General features: G+C 38.1%; 1 protein-coding gene and 1 long non-coding RNA gene across 5 annotated transcripts; one reads left to right on the forward strand and one right to left on the reverse strand.

Moving 5' to 3' along the window:
* The first annotated feature begins 1,036 nt into the window (after positions 1–1,036).
* Positions 1,037–9,245, forward strand: LOC115739494. Of its 4 annotated transcripts, none has more exons than XR_004015240.2 (3): positions 1,037–1,279; positions 3,487–7,906; positions 8,105–9,245. It is a non-coding gene; the product is annotated as an uncharacterized LOC115739494 (long non-coding RNA). The 4 variants fall into 4 exon arrangements; XR_007197345.1 differs by lacking the exon at positions 8,105–9,245 and having other exon boundaries at positions 3,487–7,454; positions 7,676–7,977; XR_007197343.1 differs by lacking the exon at positions 8,105–9,245 and having other exon boundaries at positions 3,487–7,977.
* Positions 6,952–20,014, reverse strand: LOC115739493 (MADS-box transcription factor 23-like). Its single transcript, XM_048273828.1, has 9 exons — positions 19,922–20,014; positions 19,327–19,534; positions 13,426–13,504; positions 9,039–9,100; positions 7,792–7,891; positions 7,664–7,705; positions 7,497–7,580; positions 7,249–7,409; positions 6,952–7,159 (listed from the first exon to the last, which is right to left on the reverse strand). Exons 2-9 carry the CDS (start codon positions 19,506–19,508, stop codon positions 7,144–7,146), a joined length of 726 nt encoding a protein of 241 aa, XP_048129785.1. The 5' UTR covers positions 19,509–19,534; positions 19,922–20,014; the 3' UTR covers positions 6,952–7,143.
* Positions 20,015–20,923: the final 909 nt, after the last annotated feature.

A 20,923-nucleotide genomic window follows, 5' to 3' on the forward strand; every position in this document is an offset into this window, starting at 1 on the left:
CACGTACATGCATCGGGGTTCGAAATAGTGTACATTAGTTGTACTTCTACCAAAGTTAATCCCTCATCGTAACAAGGTGGACCATAGAATCCCCTCAATGTGTCGTTTTCCTAGGATGGACGTAAAGGAAAGATGCATATGTATACCATTTAAACTTGTTAAAATTTCCGATACCAAATAATGTGATTATTTTACTGTGCATTCAATTTGAGAGGGCAAATTTTCACGACAGTGGAACTCATCTTTCTGGCAAGTTTTTTTGGCGAAATTTATTTTATGTCGTGGGAAGAACGAAGTTTCTTGAAAATAAGAGGAACCATGCTGTTAATGCGTTTCTCCAACCATTGTCTAGTCGCAATCAATTTGAGAGAGCAAATCTTCCCGACAGTGTAACTAATTTTTTTTTATAATTTTTTTGGTGAAATCTATTTTGATCATGCATAACTTTTTTAGAGTAATGTCATGGGAAGAACGAAATTTCTCGAAAATAGGAGGAATCATGCTGTTGGAACATTTCTCCAGTCATTTATTCTATCGTATTCAATTTGAGAGGACAAATTTTCCCGCAAGTGCAACTCATCTTTCCGTCAAGTTTTTTTTGGCGAAATTTATTTTGATTATGTATAACTTTTCGAGAGCAACATGCGCATGCCGACCAAAGCCGTCACGATACATCACCTGGCAACGGTGACGAGCATCTAATTGAGCGGCCATATTGAAGCCTTAATCAGAACTTATGCACATTTGTTTAACAAATTAATTACACTAACCATATTATTTCGTATTATTATTATTTTTTTGGTCGAAATATTATTTCGCATTAATTATATTGGGTGCCAGCTACGGTGGGAGCAGCAGGTGCTGGTGTTCACTAATCATGATTAGTCAGATCGTACAAGCTCCGAAGTGAGGAAGGAAAACAAACCCTAATCCCACGTTTAAGCCAAAACCATCGAGATTAGCATATGTAATCACTTTTCATTAGCTCTTTTTTTTTTTTTTTTTGGTTCTCTCTCTCTCTCTCTCTCTCGCTCAATTTCGTTCGGCTAGTTATTCCCTGTCTCCCTCGAGGAGGCAATCGCATGAAGATGAAGTTCGATCCTCTCCCTCTCTCTCTCTCTCGGTCCGACCGATCCATCGTTTTCCGTCTCCCGAGCGCGCGGTTCGCTGAGATTGAGCTGTGCGGCGGAGCAGCTTCGAGCTCGCACCGACGCTTGCGCAGGTACGAGCGGCCTCACCGATGTGATTGGATCGGGGAAGGTGGCTTTGGACGACGCAGGTTTGATGCTGTTTGCGGTTTGATTTTCGGTGTGAGATGTAGCTCGCGATCTCGCTTTGGGATTTTGCTTGATATGTCCGCGAGAAAATTGCTCGGAGTTGAAAATGTGGAATATGGCTTTAAGTCTACCTCGGTTAGGGTTTTTTCCGCGCTTTGATGATCTCGTGCGACAAAGATGTGGCGTGCTGAAGTGATCCTGATCTTTTAGTGCGGCTCGTTGTTACCTGGATCATCTTAGCTGTGGTTCGTGTATAGGGAACAAGAACTGAATACTTCGCTTGGTCGCCATACTGAAGGGATATCCTGTTCTCTTATTTAGATCGCCATCCTTTTCGAAGCAGTCAGTTTGGGGTCTTTTACTACTAGTGGCGGCTGTATGGTGCTTCTTTGTATAGGCTTTGTCTTGAAACCACATAGGGAGTAGAATATTGGCTAGAGTACCAAATAGAATTACTCAAATTGTTTTTTTTTTTTTTTTTTGTTCTTGTTCTTGTTCTTGTTCTTGTTCTTTTAGGAGTCCACAAGGCTAAATTAGGTTAGGAATGTATGATAGATAAAGAATGAACCAGCACCAAAAGATTTCTGTAAATTCCTTTCCTGTAAATAGTATTGTCTAAACTGCTTTATGAGACTCAATCATCTGTGCTGTATTTGGGCAACTCAATGAATCATAGGCCTAGGAGTATATATCTGTTACACTTTAGAGTTGCTTGGCACCACTTAGGTCCTCCTCGAGGGAATTTGTGTGGCCATTCTATTTTGGCTGTTGGAAGTTAGAGAATGATCTTGAATTCGCAGCTTTTGCTACACGAAATACTAGAAGTGTGAGTTAGAATTGGTGGGATTGGTTAATTCACACTCGAGCGTCAGTCTTAACACATTATTTCCTTCGGCTCTTGCCAAAGATGGGGGCCAAATGACTGGAAGTTCTCGCAGCTTATGCATTTTGATATTTGGTTGGTTACTTAATTTGGATTCTATCAAATTTCCGGGTTGCCAGTAGCATGTGGTGATTGTACACTGCATTTATCTCTCATCTTTGTACCATCAATGTCATTTCTTTTGTGTCCTAAGATCCTCCATTATAAATAAGACCAATCGTTTGTAATAATGAAGGACATCAATTCTTAGTCAGAAAAAAAAAAAAATCCTCTTAAATTGGAAAAAACTTATTGACCTCAAATTAATCTGTCTTATGCAGATAGCTTATAAACAATGACTATGTATGATGTTCGAAAATAGATACTCAAGTAGTTATGAAGAGAGTGTTATTTATCAAGAATTCAGGAGCAGGTTACAGAGGTATGTGAAAGCTGAAGGTTTCAGCGGAGAAAGAAAAGCCCATAGTCACTTGTGTAGTACTTTATAGAAACCCTAGGTTCAAGGGGGAGCAACATAAATGGTGCATGATGAGAAGCACATGAATAAACTTTTTAACTGGGAAATATGTTTTAAGTCTATTGATTCATAGCCTTTTTATTTTTTATACGATGTAATGTTTGGACTACGTAGTATAATTTGCTTGCTTTTACTACTTATTTCACTTCTTCATTTGGCTGGTGATTCTTTTGTGGACTGAAGCAAAAAACCCTCGTTTTGTGTTGCAAAGACTTGAGCATGCAAATGGACAAAGTTTTCAAATGTACCGTAAAGGTCGAAGTGATTCATGGCTGTGTGGCCTCACGCAGGAAAAAGAGGTCAAGGACTGACACTGTAGAGAGATTGGACTGTGACTGGTGGCATTCGCAATAGTTTGTTACCCTTCTCAGGTTTATTAAAATGGACGTTGCAGATGGCTTCACACGGTTAAACACTTAATACTACTATTCTGTCTTCATTTGGTTTTCACAACCACTTTAGGGGATTTTTTTATTCCTATATGGCTCTTTCCTGCATTGTTTTTTCAAAAACCTAAGGAGATGATCTCAAGCAATATAACTGGAAATGGCCTCTAGAAGGCCCAATGGACTACCATTTACTTCAGTGGGAAGACCGTAGTACAACTAAGTCATTTTCACCAATCATGGGAAAAGGCGTTTTGTACCGTACTTGTATCATGTGTACTTTATTTAAATCCTTGATCCCCGTACAAAGATTCCTCCATGGAAGTATCCGCCTTGTGAAGAAATATAATGTAAAAGATGCCAAGATAAAGGATCCTCATGATGTATACTTTTTGTCTCAATCCCTCGTTTTGTGTTGCAAAGATTTGAGCACGCAAATGGACAAAGATTTCAAATAGACCGTAAAGGTCGAAGTCATTCATGGCTATGTGGCCTCACCAAGGAAAAAGGGGTCAAGGATTGGCACTGTAGAGAGATTGGACTGTGACTGTGGTGGCATTCGCAATAGTTTGTTACCCTTCTCATGTTTTGTACCGTACTTGTATCACGTGTACTTCTTTTAAATCCTTGATCCCTGTACAAAGATTCCTCCATGAAAGTATTCGCCATGTGAAGAAATATAATGTAGAAGATGTCTAGATAAAGGATCCTCATGATGTATACTTTTTGTCTCAATCCCCGTTTAGAGTCACTCTTGAGTCATATCTTATGGCTAGAGCATCTGAAATTTGCCCTTTCAATGTGGCTAAGTGCGCTAATATAATTTGAGAACTTCTGATCTTACACTTAAGTGGTGCAATATTAACTTCTTCTGCAGTAAATTTGTCTAATCTTCTATAATCTGTGTCCTTATCATGATGAGTTTTATTTTGGTGTTTCTGCGTATTGAACTATTTTGGAGGTAGTGACAAAATGCAATTGAATTGGAACAGGTAGCATTAGTTAATGCCTGCCATGTTATGTTGTGGAGCTAGACATATATATTCTTTTCAAATGGATTAATCTGGAGGCTGATTTTTTTTTTTTTTTAATTTATTGCATCCACATGTAGGTTTTATTGGAACAGAGCTCATACTCTACGTAACTTAGGCCTTTTGTCCCCTGAAAAAATCTTAATGTGCAGCCTGTATGTGTACTTGTGTAGTGCGGAGTGCATGAGGTTTAAAATGAGAGAACTAGAGCACTTCTTAACGGTGTTCAAATTTTATTATCTTATTAGCAGTTTTACCTACTAAAGGTCTTAAAATTAGCCATCTTGATTCCATTCCATTCATCCACTAGAGAAGTTAAATGTTCCTTACGAGGGCATGATGTAGGATGACCTTGAAAACCCTCCAGTTGGTCCCCTGTATTCTCTCTGTTGGATCCCACTCTGTATTGAATTTCTATACCTCAGATTATCTTTGCCATCATGTTCTATGGCTTTGATTTCTTTAGGGCTTAGACGCTTAAGTATTGTTTATGTATTTATTTGTAAAGGTTGAACGTCATGATTGAATACGTTTTGGGTATGCTTATGCCCATTGTACCATAGCACTTGAATGGTCCATGAAGACTAATTTAAACATGAGAGGACTATATAATTATAAGACTATGATGGTTCTAGCCTCTACAATTCCTCATAAGATAGTTTCTCTCGGGGCATGGCTTAAGCCAAATAAATCTATTTCAGGCTATTATATGGATGGGTTTGTTTTCTATCTCGATCCTTTTTGGCTAGTAGTATCAAGGTAGGATTTTACTTTTGGGTACTGCCGAGAATATGTTGCGAATGCTTTTTTGTGGAGGGTTAGATTAATTGAAGAATCCTGTTCTTTGCAACAGCTTCCTGCATGAACATTGAATTACTTCACCTCAATGCTCCTGAGTCTAGTACATGAACAATGCTTTTTCAGCAAAGTCTCCCAAATTTTTGTGGTTGTCACTGGGCTCTTTTCAATTGCTTTGCTGGCATTCTTAAAATGCGGTATGCTGATGTTGGATAGGGAGGACTACGTCACCAAGTTTGAAACTCAGTGCTTGATGGACAAAATCAGTTGAATTGGATGCACTTCCTGGTATGTTTTCAAGAAATCGCTGGTTCCTTTTCTGCATCATATGTTGATGAAAGATGATAAAAATTAATCATAGGGTCAAGTGATAAACAGTGCCATGAAGGACATCAAATTACCGATATCTTGTGTTCAAATTGTAAAATGATGCTTCAGCTTGTTCTTGTTGATTATCGCAGAAATTGCAGCGTATCAACTTCAACATTATTAGCAGATTCTATTATATGCTAAACATGATGTTACTAGGTGGCAAATCTTAATGGTAGGTGTGGCTTTTGGTTTCTAAATGCATAATACCAAAAATTCTCGTTGGCGCTCTATATTCTCTACTTTCACTGTTTCTGGCAAAACTTGTCATCGTTCTTAAGGGATAAAATGGTTTAGCAAGTGCAATCAATTTATATTCAAGATTCATTTTGTCGTCCGCTTAGTGTGTAACACATTTTCATATGTCACCATAATGAGGCTCTATGGGCTAAAGAAGCCATGATATGCACAAGTCAAAGTGTATGAATTCTATAGAAGTCTAGATAGTCCTTTGAACGTAAAAAATTTTCGGCTTATTCTCAATCAAATAATTTCGCGAGCATGAATATGCTCAATACTGGTGTAGATTGTTGATTTCATTTTGTTTCTGAGATCGAGGTTTGATATTCAACCCAGAAACATCCACTAGACCTGTTAGATACATCAACTTGAAAGTTGGGTTATTAGCTACTTTAGTTGAGGCATATGCTTCGTCTCCAGTTGCTTAGCACGTTCAGAGTCTCTAGTATCTTCCCTGATGTCCCTGCCTGCATAAAGAAGAACATATGTTGAAGTCCTAATATACAAGGTCACTTCTGTGCTTATAATGAAAGGGGAGGACTGTCCGCTGTTGGAAGAGAGATTAGACAGAAGTATGTGAGTACAATTCTTTGTTTTCATGAGCTTCTGATCATTAAATTATTCTGTGAACATTACTGTTGCCCCTGGCTTGGAAAATCTGAGTATATTGCCTTTTGCATTCCCCGAGAACAATTTGTCTCTCTGGTGGCCTAAAAAGCTGTAATTAATAGTTCTTGTGAGGCAAAGTTTATTGGAAAGAGGGATCTGAACATGTCATTAAAGGTACTTTGCATATTTCATGATGTTGGCCATGTTGTACAAAAGAAATTAAAATTTTAGACACAAGATTTTGAGATTTTCTAGTGCCTTCCGTGGTAAAATGGCAGGAAGAATGCTATTGGTCTGACTTAGATGAGTTTTTTTTCAAGAGAAACTTTGCAATTCATTCATTCTGCGGGTTCTGTGTAGAAAGATGCGGCATCTCTAATTTTCTCATAGACTCTTTTGGTTCATTAGACACTTGAGTCTGCCATTCGTAGTTAACACGTGTATTCATGTTCTTCACCTGGCAAAAATGATATTACATCTTTAGGAGAGAAAATTCAAATGCCCTTTGTGTTAAATACCTTAAGCAATTTTCTATTTGTTTTAGCTCAAATGCTGCTGCAACTTAGTTTGTGCGTTCTTGATGTTTGTTGAAAGCAGCGGAAGCTTTAAAATTATCTGTGGGCATTGTTGCATCAGATGAACATGCAAATGTAAAGCTGAAAGAAATCTCAGTGTATTTACATTTTCCAAGTGCTTGAATCGTCTTAAAGTTTTCGTCTGGTTCGATTCTTAAATTTCCGAGGAGAATGGTGGATTAGATATATGTGCCTGTATTTTCTCCCTGGTTTCACTAAGCATAATGATATTTCGGATTTTGAACTCATGTTATTTGTGACATTTAATGAGATTCTCATGGGCTTGTATCATTATAAGATTAATGCTCAAAGGTAATCTAGTCGACCATTATGAACATGTCTGGCTGAATAAGTTTTGGCTCTTATACAATATCTCAGTCAAAGAAACATTACTTTGTTTGCATGGTCCCTCGATGAAGACATAATAATGTCCTTCTGCAGTTGTTGCACCTGGTTTGCTAACGCAGCTGCAATCTGCTTAAACATTGGTAAAATTGTGGTAAAAATTTCATAAGCATGCCGACCTTTAAAGATTGGAATATATGTTGAAAGAAGATATATACCCTAAATTTGTAGTTCTAGATGACGTCTCACAGTTCTGATGACGTGGCTGGCTTAGTTGGAGATGGACAGGTACTTGAGCATCTTCATCAATGTTCGGTCCATTTGGTAGAAGACTCGTTTGTGCTCCGTTTATGTTATTTGCATCTCTTGTTTCATAGACCTGGGATATGGAATGCTTTTGTTCAGACCGAGTATAGAATCTGAGGTAAATGACTATGACAGAACTTTATAGTGATAAGATTAATACCTTCTTGAACAATTCCACATTCTCTTGTTTAAATAGATTTTCTTTCTTATGCAATTCCAAATTTTCCTGGTGAAGAAGGCTTCCCTGCACGGATTTGTGGTTGAAATTTAGCAACCTGAATGAGGAAAACAGTAAAGTTAGCAGTCTGACTGAGTTAAATACTTTACCTTTCTGTTCAGCTCTTGTATTTCTTCTGTTAAAACTTGGTCCTGCAAAAGTATGAAGCCTGTTTGTCATTCAAGATCCTTGGAAGCAAGTTGGATCGATTCTATGAATCAGCATGTAAGAAGTGAACCTTTTTTGTGCGGACACCACGGAGACTTATTTCCATTTGGTTCTCCAAATTCCGCAAATCTTTGATGCTCAAGCCTGAGAGTTCTTCTCCCATCAATTGCCTGTCAGCGTCGTGCGTAAGTATAGTTTAGCTAGCCAGTTTATCGTCTGACTGTGTCTTAGATTCTTGTGGAGTGGGATACGAAATGAAAACAAAGACTAATAGATGCAAAGCTCTTGATTCTTCAACCCTTGTGAGTTCAATCTGTCCTTACGCTGATTGCTTGTCTTTATGATACATGGTTCATATAGCAACAGACTCATTTTGTTTCTAGGATGCAGATGACAGCTGGCACGCCTTCAACTTTTACAGTTCTGATATCCTATGTCCTGCCTGTCTTTCCATTTACCTTATGTACATGTGATGTTGAGCCCTGCCATAACTTAAATTTCGTGGGGGGAGTTGTGTGCTTTTAGAAATGCTCCATGTTTTAAATGAAGTCGTGAGGCCTTTAGCTGAACTGGATCCTTCAACTAGAGATGGAATTCCAGGATCTGAAAACCTACCTTGGCATGGGAAAGGAAATTAGATCATGGTGCTCAGGGGTGACAAAAAAAAAAAAAAAAAATTCGGATCTCCTTCTGTGGCATGAATGAGTTTTCTCTTGGGCCTTTACTCCCTTTGAATTCCCTGTAAATAAGATTTTGTTATTTAAATTTGGCGTGTGCGAATTTATGCTAAAAGTTGCACCGGCTACATTTTGGTCAGTTGGAACTGTCAATTCTTTTTTAAATGCCCAGACAGCAGTTGGATGGAAATCCAGAACAGTGAGTTGAGAACAGTGAGTTGTTTCCAAGTATTCTTTCTTGCTGGACGTGGAGATGCATAAGGGGTCAAAATCTAGAATGTCCTTTTCTTCAGAAAATCCAATGAATCCAATGAGAATGAACCTAGAACCGAAACAGCAACAACATGAAAATTGGACGAAGATAAACAGCAGCAACACAAAAGCGAAACAAAGACCTCAGTACTAGAGTAATTCTTCGTCATTGCCTGGTGAAGCCTCCTTCCTCAGAATGACACTACACTAATAAGGTCACAAGGGTTGCACGAAGACCAGGCAAAGGAGTAAGGGCAGATAGTTACTCATCTTAACACTGACCCTTTCGGTAATTAACAGCTATTAATGGTATTCACTCGTCAGATTGGCACCATGGAAGCATCGCCATAAGAAATGAAAAGAAAATGCACGAGAAGAGAAGATGTACCGATGATTTTCTCGGAGTTGCTGCAATTGTTGCCTTAATATTGCTGCTTCCCTTTGCCAATACTGTCGAATAAACTGTGTAATTTAGTGAATATACTGGGATTTGGGCGGTCTCACAATGTCCGTGTACTGGAAGGAAATAGTGTACATGAAAATGCATGGTCATGACAATCAAAAGTCTCTCCGGGTAACTGTGGGATGATTCTTCTGTGGCTGTGCTTTTTCTGAACTTCGATGAGTTTATGTATGGAAGGAAAATGCAACAATATCAACATGACAGGACTTTAGTGAACAACCTAAGTATAGGCTATAGCCATCGACAATGTTCGAAAGATCGATAATATGCATCCACATTCGCAACAACATAGCACTTGAGCTAATTACTAATTCTCTCTCTCTCTCTCTCTCATCCAAAGCCCGTAAATATTCATGATATAATGTTTGCATCATCTAAGACCGCCATGCCCTGTTGGCGCAAGAAGCTACTTTGCCAGCGGTTTATGTGCCAATCCTCAGCCTGGGGCAAACTTAGTTTCTTTTTGGGTATTTCCTATGAAGTTCCCCAGCTTTCTACTAAAGTGAAATTGTGGGGGAAACCCTGCTTTTTCCCTTTGATTTGTCATGTTTGTTCATATATAGAGATTGTCTTTTGCCTATCGTTTATTTGAACTCAGGGCAAAAAGGGCATGACCAGCTAGTCTTAAGGAAAATGCACTTCGAGTTCGCACCCTCGAAAGTCATGCAGGGCACATGCCAATAGAAAAAAAAAAAAAAGATGACGTGATCAAATGCTCGTAACTAAATAGGAAATCCTCAAAGTTTGGTGTATACTTGCTCGAATCTAAGGGGTAAAATTAAGTTTCTCGTTTTTTGAATAAAAGACAAAATTTCATCAGGGTGTCAAAGGAGCACCGCCTCTTTACAAAAGGGCTTCCACTCGCCCACACAATGAATTATGCGCAAAAGATATCTTACCGTATGGAAAATAACGAGGAGCTTTACAGGGGTGAATTATTGTTCATGGAAGGCCCACGCTAATTTCACTCCTCATGTAGCTTTAGACACACCTCAAAATTTAAATGAACCAAAATAGCGCTGTAGATACACAAAGCTATTAATATACAATTTAAGCACTTCAAGCTCTTAATTAAAATAATATCCACTCAAGTCCTTATTTGAGAAAACTATGACACTTCGAGCCCATATTTGGAATTTTTTTGAGGACCTTATGAGGACATATTTTCGTTTTCAATATCCAAAATATGTTCAAAATGAAATATCTATATTTTTGAATTGTCCACGCATGTCTATATATGACTTTTCCATTTGGTCAGAATACGCATCCTGGTTTGAATACGATTGATATGTTGGAAAGACTATCATAAGCTCTGAAGAATGCAATGACGCAAGGTGTGAGGGAGAGGATCTCGTTAGTATACGCATCGCGTATAGTTGACTCTAGCATAGTTAATTTGAATAGTGTGTATTATTACTCATCGACCCTTTTTATATGCATATTAAGAATTTTTATTTGGTCCTTATACTAACATTTTAAAGAACGCGTACGGATGGAAGTTTCTGTTTCAGATCATTGAATACGCACAGCATAGACAATGCCAGCATTTATAATCCATATTGTCAATAAATATATAGATCTTCAACGTGTTTTAATGTGCTATTGGAAAATATTCTCCCTATTAATAAATTTAAATGAACCAAAAAAAAAACTTTGTCGAAATCAGCTTGAGCACATTAATAAATTGAAGAAAGGAAATGAGTCTGTACAAAAATGAATAGAAAATAACATAAGATGGCATGATGAAATGTCATTGTTTTTACTAATATTAACAGACTCGTGTTTTCATGACCATGCAAATTTTTTTAGGAAATTACCAAAAAAGTCGTAAATCTGTTGTATTTGTGTTAATTCAGTTATAAACATTTTATTTGGCCAATTTAGTCTTAAACCTTTTGACACTTTGCCAATTTATTCCCAAACCTTTTAATTGCGTCAATTAAGTCTTAAACATTTTGGTAGTTTGCCAACTTAGTCCAAAATTTTTTGACGATTTGTTAATTTAGTCTTTCTGACTCATTTTAGTAAGAAATCACTAACATGATGGATGTGACACAATTCAATTTCTAATTTTTATAAACATTTTTCCCTTTTTTTCTTTATTTTTTTCTCCAACCTTGGCCGATGAGGTGGCCGGCCGACCCTCATCGAAGCCCTTCCCGCAGCAATTCTCCACAAGATAAGGCGACGGCCGGCCTTGCCTAGACAGACTAGGGTAGCGGGGCCCAAGGTTGAAAAAAAGAAGAAGAAAGAAAAAAAAAACAGAAAAGAAAAAAAAAATTACAAACATTGTTCACGTTAACGCCAGCCGTGTCACGTAAAATAACCGACATCGACTACACTGCCATGTCAGCGATTTCTAGCCAAAACTGGGTGGCACGATAAATCAGCAAATTGTCAGAAGGTTCAAAATTAAATTGATAAATCATCAAGAGGTTTAGTTCTAAATTGGCATAACTTAGAGCTAAATTGGTAAATTGTCAAAAGACTTAAGGACTAAATTAGCTAAATTAAAAGGTTTAAAACTGAATCAGCACAAGAGCAATAACTGTAGGACTTTTTTGGTATTTTCCCCAAGGTTTTGGATTTGCAACGGATGTCGACCTTCACCCTTTTCATTAGTGATTTTGATGAATTAATTCTCTTTGAGTTATTTTCGTCACCTCAGTAAGCTAGGGAGTATTATAGTCATTTGGCGAATGAAAATAGCATGAGCCTATTTTGACAATATATATATATATATATATATATATATATATATATATGGAGAAGAAGTTTGTTTTGAAATGTATTTCGATCGTTCTTCGCATTAAAGCTCCTTGCGTAGGTTAGCGCATGGGACTTACTTTGATTGATGGAACAGTTCATCGTTAGTTTTGTTGCTTGTAAAGTGTGCTGGTAAACTAAATAACTCTATAACTATATTTCATATAATAAAATGCAATTGAAGAGAAACATATGGGGAGGTAGAAGTAGAACAGTAATAAACACGAAAAGGGTGGGCATGTCGTTCTTCAGGAGTGCTTGTACTGTACCTTATTATTGAACGACAATACAGAATAGCAACAAGAACAAGAACAAACCCTATTTCACTAAGTTGGGTTGGTCAAGGTGAACTCTTTTTCACATCGGTTTCTTTTTTTCCCATCTTGTACCATATCCGCCATTATATTCAAGACTCCAGAAAGTTCATTCATAGCCTCCCATTGCCCCCTTCACCCTACATCTCTGTCAGTAGTGTCTCAGGTTCTAGATCATTAGAGCCTCTAATGTACATCCTTTAGTAATTCTCAAACCAATTTAGAGAGTTTTTCTCATCTTATTCTGGAGGGCAGTCGTATGGACTGTATCTTCATCAATATCTATACATACATCAGAATATTCTCATCTTTACTCCGATCATTTTGCGTGTCTTGGGGGCTGACCATCCAACATGCCGTGCCGTCTATGTTGTCAGCCTCATTGTTGTCTAATAGACTTTACGGTTAAGCTTATGTAGCTGTATGATGCTAGATACACTCTTCATTCTTCCCTGCTTGTATCCGATACTTTTGCCAATTCTAAGACTTTAGAAGCTAACACTCTTTGGTAACAGATAAGGGACTAGGTAGCTGAAGTCAGTTTTCAGAAAAATAACTTTCCTCACCAATTTTTCTTGATATGAAATTTCATAACTTCCCAACACATTCTATTTTGGAGATATCGAATTGTAGAAAGTGTAGAAAGGGAGCTAAACGGTGCTGATTAAGATGACTACACATCCTATTGCTACTAAGTCTTGTGAGTAAGGTGTTTCCCAAAAGATGCTAACTTCTCATTTGCAGAACTTCACATCTGAAGTATCAAACCTTTTGAAGGGACAAATATGGCGTCATAACGAATCAAGATATGTATCATTTCGAAGTAGCAACATTGGGTATTTGCAAAGACAATAGAGAGTTCAAAATCAAAATAACATTGATGCAAATATAAATCCCATTACTATTCAAACTGACCACACGAATTTATTTCTTCTTGCTTACTAATCTTTAATGTTGCCTGGTTCAGAATAGGAAAAGAGATATATTGTTTTTTCTTTCTTACCAATATAGTTTTATAATTCTTGATTTATCTCTCACTATATTGTCTTCATTCTCGAAGTAAGTTACACATAGTTAAAGGAAAAGCTTTATCTATTGACTCCTTTTGTTCTAATGAATCGTATTTTCAAACTAAAACTTCCGGAGACAGACCATATAATAAAGTTACACATGAAAAGGTCATGAGATTCTATTGCACGAGCAAATTTAAAGATTGGCGAAGTGGACAATACCTTAAGTTCAGCCATCGGGTTCCCAGGTTGATCAATCTCTTCTTTTAATTTGCCATACCTCTCAATTACCTTGTTCATGCTGGTCGAAGAAAATGTGTCGAAAGTATTAAATTTGACACTTTGGGTAAGCATATAATCAATTACTGCCGCTAATGAACAAATTGTCAATAAATGCTGGAGGCAGAAACAGATGCTTAAAAGTTTTTTTATGTTCCTCATAACATGCTCACGGTTTACAATGCTTTTCACTGCACCAAAGCTTGCTAAGTCTCAAAATGAAGCTCTTTGGCCAAAAGGATCAAAATCCTATTTGATGAGCCTTCGATGTGTATATGGCGACACATGATCAAAGCTAGGTACTGTTTCTTTGCTTTTAAGATTGAGAGACATCATATGTTGCTGAGTTGCTCCCATATACTTTTTCTCTCCATTTCTGTGAGCATTTGCTTAAGGCCGACTCTGGCTTGCCTATTTCCATGGGTTTGTGTACAATAGAAGTTCATTTTCGTTTACTGGTATCATCTCTGGTTCTCGCTATGATGCAGCATTTCATGGTCCATGTTATTCTATAGTTTCATAGTTCCTAAATTAAACAGCACACCCAAAGCTGGAAATCATAACTCGGTTTATCCGTGACGTAATAGAAGATAATCAATAAGTTACAAGCTACTAATCAGTTTTATCTGTGGACGTCCCAAATCTTGACGTGATTGGTTGGATTTTAATACCATGGATGTCCCAAATTTTGCTACTAGTGCATTTTCGGCTCTTTGGTCAAATGGTTTAAGGAACTAGGGACATAATTCTTCTCATGTATTTTAGCTAGTTCTTTTTTTCTGTGCTGATAGATTAAGTTGGGTCTGCGGAAATAGAAATCAGACCTTATATATGTAAGGTTTGATGCTACAATAGTCTTAACATTTATTGAGAATTGTTATTTCAAAATAGTTTCGTAAGGTTCGATTTACAACAACTGTTTGCGTTTGAAATGTCATGAGAATAATGGTCATTTTTTTAAGTAGATCAAATATGTTTGAATTCAGATTCTTACACAGTACGCATCTAAGACATTTGTAGAAACCAAACTATAGAAAAAATAAATATATTCGCAATAAAAGTTTCTAAAAAACAATAGTGAAGATTACATTGTGCATTCGAAGTTAGTAATGTAATAGCATTCTTTCACATGACAACATATAATAATAACCATGTAAACAGTTCTTTACACACTTTTTTGGGTGAAGTTAAGATTAATTCTAAAGGAAAGATCTCCCCTTTGGAAAGAGACTTGCTTCCTTGAAAGAGCGAACCAATGTTTCAAATCCTACCAACAGAGCTTTCAATTTCATTCTAAAAGCACCTGAAAAGTTCAACATGATCTGGAGAAGCCAAAAAGTTTGTTCACGACAAGGTTTAATTCCTAAAGAACACTCCAGTTAAGTCTATGAAGATATTTCCCAAGTTGCACAGTTATCTGGTGAAGGAGAATTACGAAGCTACACTAAGAAAAGGAGACAAATTTTACTCTTTTCCATGTGAGATGAGGTTCTGCCTGATTTAGACAATTACGATGTTCTTTATTTGCTTTGAACTACAAGTGACTTTAGGATATCTTCATATAACTCGCATGAAACAGGCCAAATGAATCTTAATTACCTAAAAGGTACGCAAAATGATTTATTGTTTTATTCCTCATCTAAGAAATCTAAGCTTTCACTAAGAAAATAGTAAAGCATAACCACTTTTGCATAAACGTTTAGTTTGCTATTTCGTAAACTGTAGCACCTTCTAGGGTGTTATATACTTGTACATTTTAAGAAGGATATGAATTAACTAACGTACACCACCAATGTAAACAGAAAGTTTCACAATTGGCTTAATCTGCCATTGTCTTGGTGGTTAATATAATAGTGGATAGTTACAATCAACTAATCAATGGTGGATTGAGCCGTAGGTGGAACCTCATTGTTACACCAGCGGTGGATGCTATAGAACTCCGAAGGATACTGCTATGCGGAGAGCCAAGTAGCTTCTTCTCTTGCTACTCTATAACCTTCATTTCCTGAAGTTGGATGGCACATATCAGTTTGGCTTTAACCCAATATCCCAAGACAAAGTCTTAATTCATGGCTTGCTCTTCTAGATCGGCTATGTCTCTGAAACATGGATTACTCAAATTGGGGGTTTGGCTCAATGCTTTATGCGTCTTTTGGAAGCATGATGCTGAAACTGGATCTCATTCTCATCTATAATCTTTGACTTATTTCACTCCTCAGAGAGCTTGGAATCATTCGATGCTTGTATATGGGTTTCATTGACAGGCTGTTGAGTTACAGGATCGAGTTGTAGCTGGGTGTTGGAGCCTAGCAAGAAGAAAGAATTTTCTTTCTACTTTTCATCAGGCTTGTTCTGAAATCTTCTCTCTACTCTATTTGAAATCTGAAGAATTAGAAATGACATCAGAATTTTCGTTCTTCATGAGGCTTGTTCCGAAATTTTTTCTCTAAGCAGTTTTTAGTAGGACGAGATTAGCTCTTGTTAGAAGAATAGTACAAAACAATGAATGCTTGTTGTGGAAGTTACATTACATTGATGTACAACTTAGGAGAGTTTTTTATCACTTTCATGTCTTCTCCTACTCAATGTTTATCAGCCCATTTGAAATATTTCAGTGGTAAAAAATTATGTCCTGACCTGACCAGCTTTAGAATGGATACTTATATCTTTGATTTTGCTACCGCAGTATACAGTATATTCTCCAGGTAACAATTTTGGAACATCCATTATTGGATGGCCCCCTTACCTAGACACCTCATATCCCTATTATTTCTATATATAATTCATCCCTTTTTAAATTACCTGAGATTACAACATTATGACATCTTTTAAACGTATACTTGATACCTATTTTGTACACAAATTCCGTTTTATGTTCTCTCATTTTTCGTGTGTGGCGTAACTTCCACCCCTCTATTTCATTACATCATTTTAATGTCTAAGCAAAAGCCAAAACATCTAAAACAATAATGTGGCTCACGCCATGCATTTCAACTCATCTCTGATTAATCTTTTTGATCTTCCAAACATCTTGGCAAACAGACAGAGATCTCATTCAAAACACACATGTCCGGAACTTTTTTCCTCAAAGTCACCATATATAGTCCCACTACGAGATAGCTTGGAGACTAGGAGAACAGTTTCCTAGAATGAAACTTCAAGGGTTCATCAAGAAGTAAGTTGTTCTTCTGTTCTAGTTAGTGTAAAAGATTAATTTAGTGATGATGACACTTTCTGATTGCGCACATGCAATTGAATATGTCGTTTTGAATGAAAGCTTTGCATGTTTATCCATATAATATGATCTATGCAATGTATTATGACACATGTACTAGTATTATGTTCAAATCCCATATCATGCTTGTGTCCTTTTTCAATGATGAACCCAGAAGACGCTAGCGGACCGATACTGACTTGTCCCATTGAGGGAGTGGAGAGTACACTGGGCCCGGATAATAGGTGTGGTTCCTAGCATGTTTTAATGTAACAAAGGGCATAAGAATGAACAAAAATCACACACCATATCTAGAGAGTGTTGGGGAACATATTAGGTAATTTGATACGTGATTGGCTTTAAGGTGCTCATTAGAAATGGGTGGATATTGGATGATGGGAAGTGTACAAAGTAACATATATGTCTTACGGAAAAAGATTTGGTGTTGTATAGGGGTGACACCAGTTCAGTTTGACCTAGGAACCGGCCGGAATCGACCTAGCTGTGTTCGGTTCCCATTTCAAGAACCTAAAACCAGCCTAGGAATGATTTGTTTCCCTGCTCAAAGGCGCCGGTTCGACTCCAATTCCGGGAACTTAGAACCTACCTAGACTGATTTGTTTCCCTATTCAAAGGCCGGAAACAGTCCAACCTGTTCTCGAGTTGAACTTGTTTTGAAGCCTCTTTTGGCGAAAAAAAAAAAGAACACTTTTTCAACCGTCAAAATTTGAACCACAATCTTCGATAGGATTAACGAACCATTTGACTAACCAATTTTTCTATAATGAAATTGTGCAATTTCATATTTTATGATAATAATGTTGATATTCACCCAAAACATAAGAATGGGAAGTTCCTACGTAGAACTACGAAAAGGTGGTTCTAGAACCATTACGTAGTCGGTTATCACTTCTAGATCGGGAACCTACCCACCCCGAAACCAATCACTCTAATATTGTTGCTATATGTGATTTCCAATTGCGGTGACAAACAATTTATTAAGTCAGTGAATCACCCACTTAGTGTAGAGGCTGAGTTTACTAAAAGCTTGTTTAGATTAGGGAAGAATTGAGGTGAACAAAATCCTAGAACAATACAAGAGCCAGAGTAGATCTCCTCATTTCGAGATAAGACATTGTACTAAAAGTAGGAAATCATTGCATAGATTGCTAGTATAAATAAAGCTTTACACAAAACATCTCATGTACTCCTGATTTAAGGGTTTTAAACACTCAGTCTCTCATTATCCATAATACCAACTACCAAGAGTGGACATGGACATTTGTTGAAGTTCTTTTCATACTAACTATAATTACCATTGAAAATACTTGGGATATCATTTGAGGTTTAAACATTTGGATATGGTTGCAAAAAGATTCACTAACACGGAGGATAAAATCTATTTAATTACGGTCTTCCACGAACTTAGATTAGCAAAGCTAGACTCAGGGACACCATCTTAAAAGTGTTTCCAAAACCCAAATGCCGGTTTTGCAGGCATAGTACATGAGATTGTCATATGGACTATTATCCTAATGGTGGCCAGTACGGAAAGAAAACAAGAGAGCACATGGTACACATGAAGTGAAACGCGTGAACAGAAGATTCGTTTCATATGGAAGAGTGCCCTAATTAAACATAATACCAAAGTGCATGATAGAGGTTCTAAATAGATAATATAGGAGTTCAAATTGAGGGATGATTAGGACTTTTAAGATCTTTTAAACATCTTAAGCTTTCTTAGGCACTAGAATGACGTTGCATTCATGGAGTAAAGGAGATAAATACTAGGTTTGTCCAATAGGCAACGATAATGGAGTCGCCCTTAGATAAAAGTGAAGGCCTCTTCCACTGAACTAAAATCACAGTAAAGACCCAAACCATGTGTGTGTTTCAAACTTATCGGTTACTTATCTACTTTTCATCTTACTTGATCCACAAGGTTAAAGATTGTATCTAGTAGGCTCGGGATTCAGGATTGATGGTTACATGGTTTAATTGGGTTCTCCCTTATTGTCTTATAACGCAATATATTTGAAACTAGTTTTGGCGAACAACCCAGTATTTTCTCCTCTAACCAAATCTGGCTCGATACCGTTGAATCCTACAGGCTGAATGAGAAATTAGCTTTGTGACTCTATATAATGTCAACATCACCATAAAAAATAGCGGATCAGAGATGGCATAGGGAAGATAATCCTAACTCAGTGAAGTGCAGCGACCAAGCAAAATCATCAACCTCTTTCTCACCTCACTCCAACTGAACCTCTATGCACCTGGACATCTGTTAATGTCCAACAGCTAGAAAAAGTTACGGCCAAAGTGATTAATCTCCGGCGATTGGGGACTGACACACATCGAATAGCCATGGCGGCTGTTAATGGCCGCAGCATACCTAATTGTTAAAATCCGCCAGCACGAATCGTTTACGCCTTTTACTTTAAGTACTAGAGCTTGGTAAAGTGAAATGGTACAGAAAACTTACCTCTCTCATTCTTCTTTCGATAGAACTATCTTAATTGTTTATGCGAAACAGCAGAAAAAAATAATTGACCGAACGTACGGATCAATCGAATGCACAAAAAAGTTCATATATTAATCAGGAGAGGAAGCGAGAGAGAAGAACTGACCTGGAGCTGGCGAAGTCGTAGAGCTTGCCGGTGCTGGAGAAGATGACGACCCCGACCTCGGCGTCGCACAAGATCGAGAGCTCCTTGGCCTTCTTCAACAATCCATTCCTCCGCTTCGAGAACGTCACTTGCCTGCTCGTCGTGTTGTCGATCCTCCTTATCACTATCTTCCCCCTCCCCATTCCTATCCAGCTCGCACACTGCGCCTCTATGTACAACAATCGCAACCGAGCTTCAGCTCACAGAAAGAGAGAGATTAAAGCGCGTAAGATCGATCGGAACGAAGAGAGAGGATGGGAACTTTGACGAAGAACTAAGGAAAGTAAAATCGGAACCTAAATTTGAACTGGAAACGAAAATAGAAGAAGAGATGGAGATAAGACTTCCCGATTTACGCGAGAGTTTCATGTGTGTGTGTGTGTGTGAGAGAGAGAGAGAGAGAGAGAGAGAGAGAGAGAAAGGAGAGATTTTAGCCGCGAGACTCGCAATCGGATGCGAGAAAAAAAGCGAGGGAAACTTGTTTCGGCGAAGAACAAGAAGAACAAGAAGCCGCGGCGGCCGCGTGACCGGAGTTGAAAGCGAGAGAAGGACTTACAGGTGCGGCGGCGAAGCTTTAACGGCGGTTTCGCGGCCGTCGATCTTGGCCGTACTGGGACGCGGAGCTGAGATGCTATATAAGGAAAGTCCTATGTGAGGGATCTGTGAAACCGCTCTACCCCTCTCTCTCTACCCACCGGTCGTTTTGGTTTTCGGTGACACGTGGCCCAATCAGATGCTCCAGTCATATTTAAATGCAGGGGGTTTTGGGGTACTGCGCCGAAACGTATAGATCGTCGACACGTGGAAGCAGCATTCGAAGCTTGGTAGGTACTGTGCGAAGTAACGAATGAGAGGAAGAAAATGATTGGCTTGGCCCCAACAAATTCGGAAATGCCCAAAGTATCCCTCGACTGGTAACCTTTGTTAGGTTACTTCGGAGAAAAATTGTCTAGAAAATCTCAAATTTATTACTTGGCAGTCAATATTGTCAAAAGATCGTGGTCATCGATCCAAGCATCATTTCTCTCTCTCTCTCTCTCTCTAAAGTCATCTCAAAAGATCGTGGTCACAACCTCGGATCCGAGGTCGTCGGCCTTGGTTGACCTTCGATCCAGGGTTACCTAAGGTCGGGTGGCTAGTCGTGTGATGCTTGGGATAACAACTTCTCTTTGTGTTTCATTTGAGAGAGAGGGGGAAAGGGGAGAAAACCATGGAGCGGAGAGAGGTGAGAAGTAGGGCCAATGACGATGATGTCGGGTGGAAGAAAAGGAAGTCAGTAATAACGTCAACAAAGCAGCAACCGCAGCAATGCGGTGACATGAACATTTTCCTCAAACGAGGAAGAATGCCCGAAGAGGAAACGAGAAAAAGAAGAAAAAAATAGTGAAAAGAAATACTTTCTCGATAATCTAATGGCACGAACATGGAGATCTAATTACTACGACGTCCGTAGAAATACCCTAAAAGCCCCGTAAACAGAGACTAACATGAACATGACTAACTCGAATTCAAAACATTTCACAAACGCGTTGAATTAACCCAACACCAATACTGACAC

The sequence above is a fragment of the Rhodamnia argentea genome, chromosome 2, assembly GCF_020921035.1.
Source record: "Rhodamnia argentea isolate NSW1041297 chromosome 2, ASM2092103v1, whole genome shotgun sequence".
Classification (NCBI taxonomy): Eukaryota; Viridiplantae; Streptophyta; class Magnoliopsida; order Myrtales; family Myrtaceae; genus Rhodamnia; species Rhodamnia argentea.

Bases quoted from the DNA above. Each gene is read 5' to 3' on its own strand.
- LOC115739493 (XM_048273828.1), bottom strand. From the start codon at position 19,508: ATGGGGAGGGGGAAGATAGTGATAAGGAGGATCGACAACACGACGAGC. The intron at 13,505-19,326 runs GTCAGTTCTTCT...TTCTTCGACCAG, and splicing joins TACGACTTCGCCAGCTCCAG to CATGAACAAGGTAATTGAGA. The intron at 7,706-7,791 runs GTTCACTTCTTA...ATACTTTTGCAG, and splicing joins GTGGTGTCCGCACAAAAAAG to GACCAAGTTTTAACAGAAGA.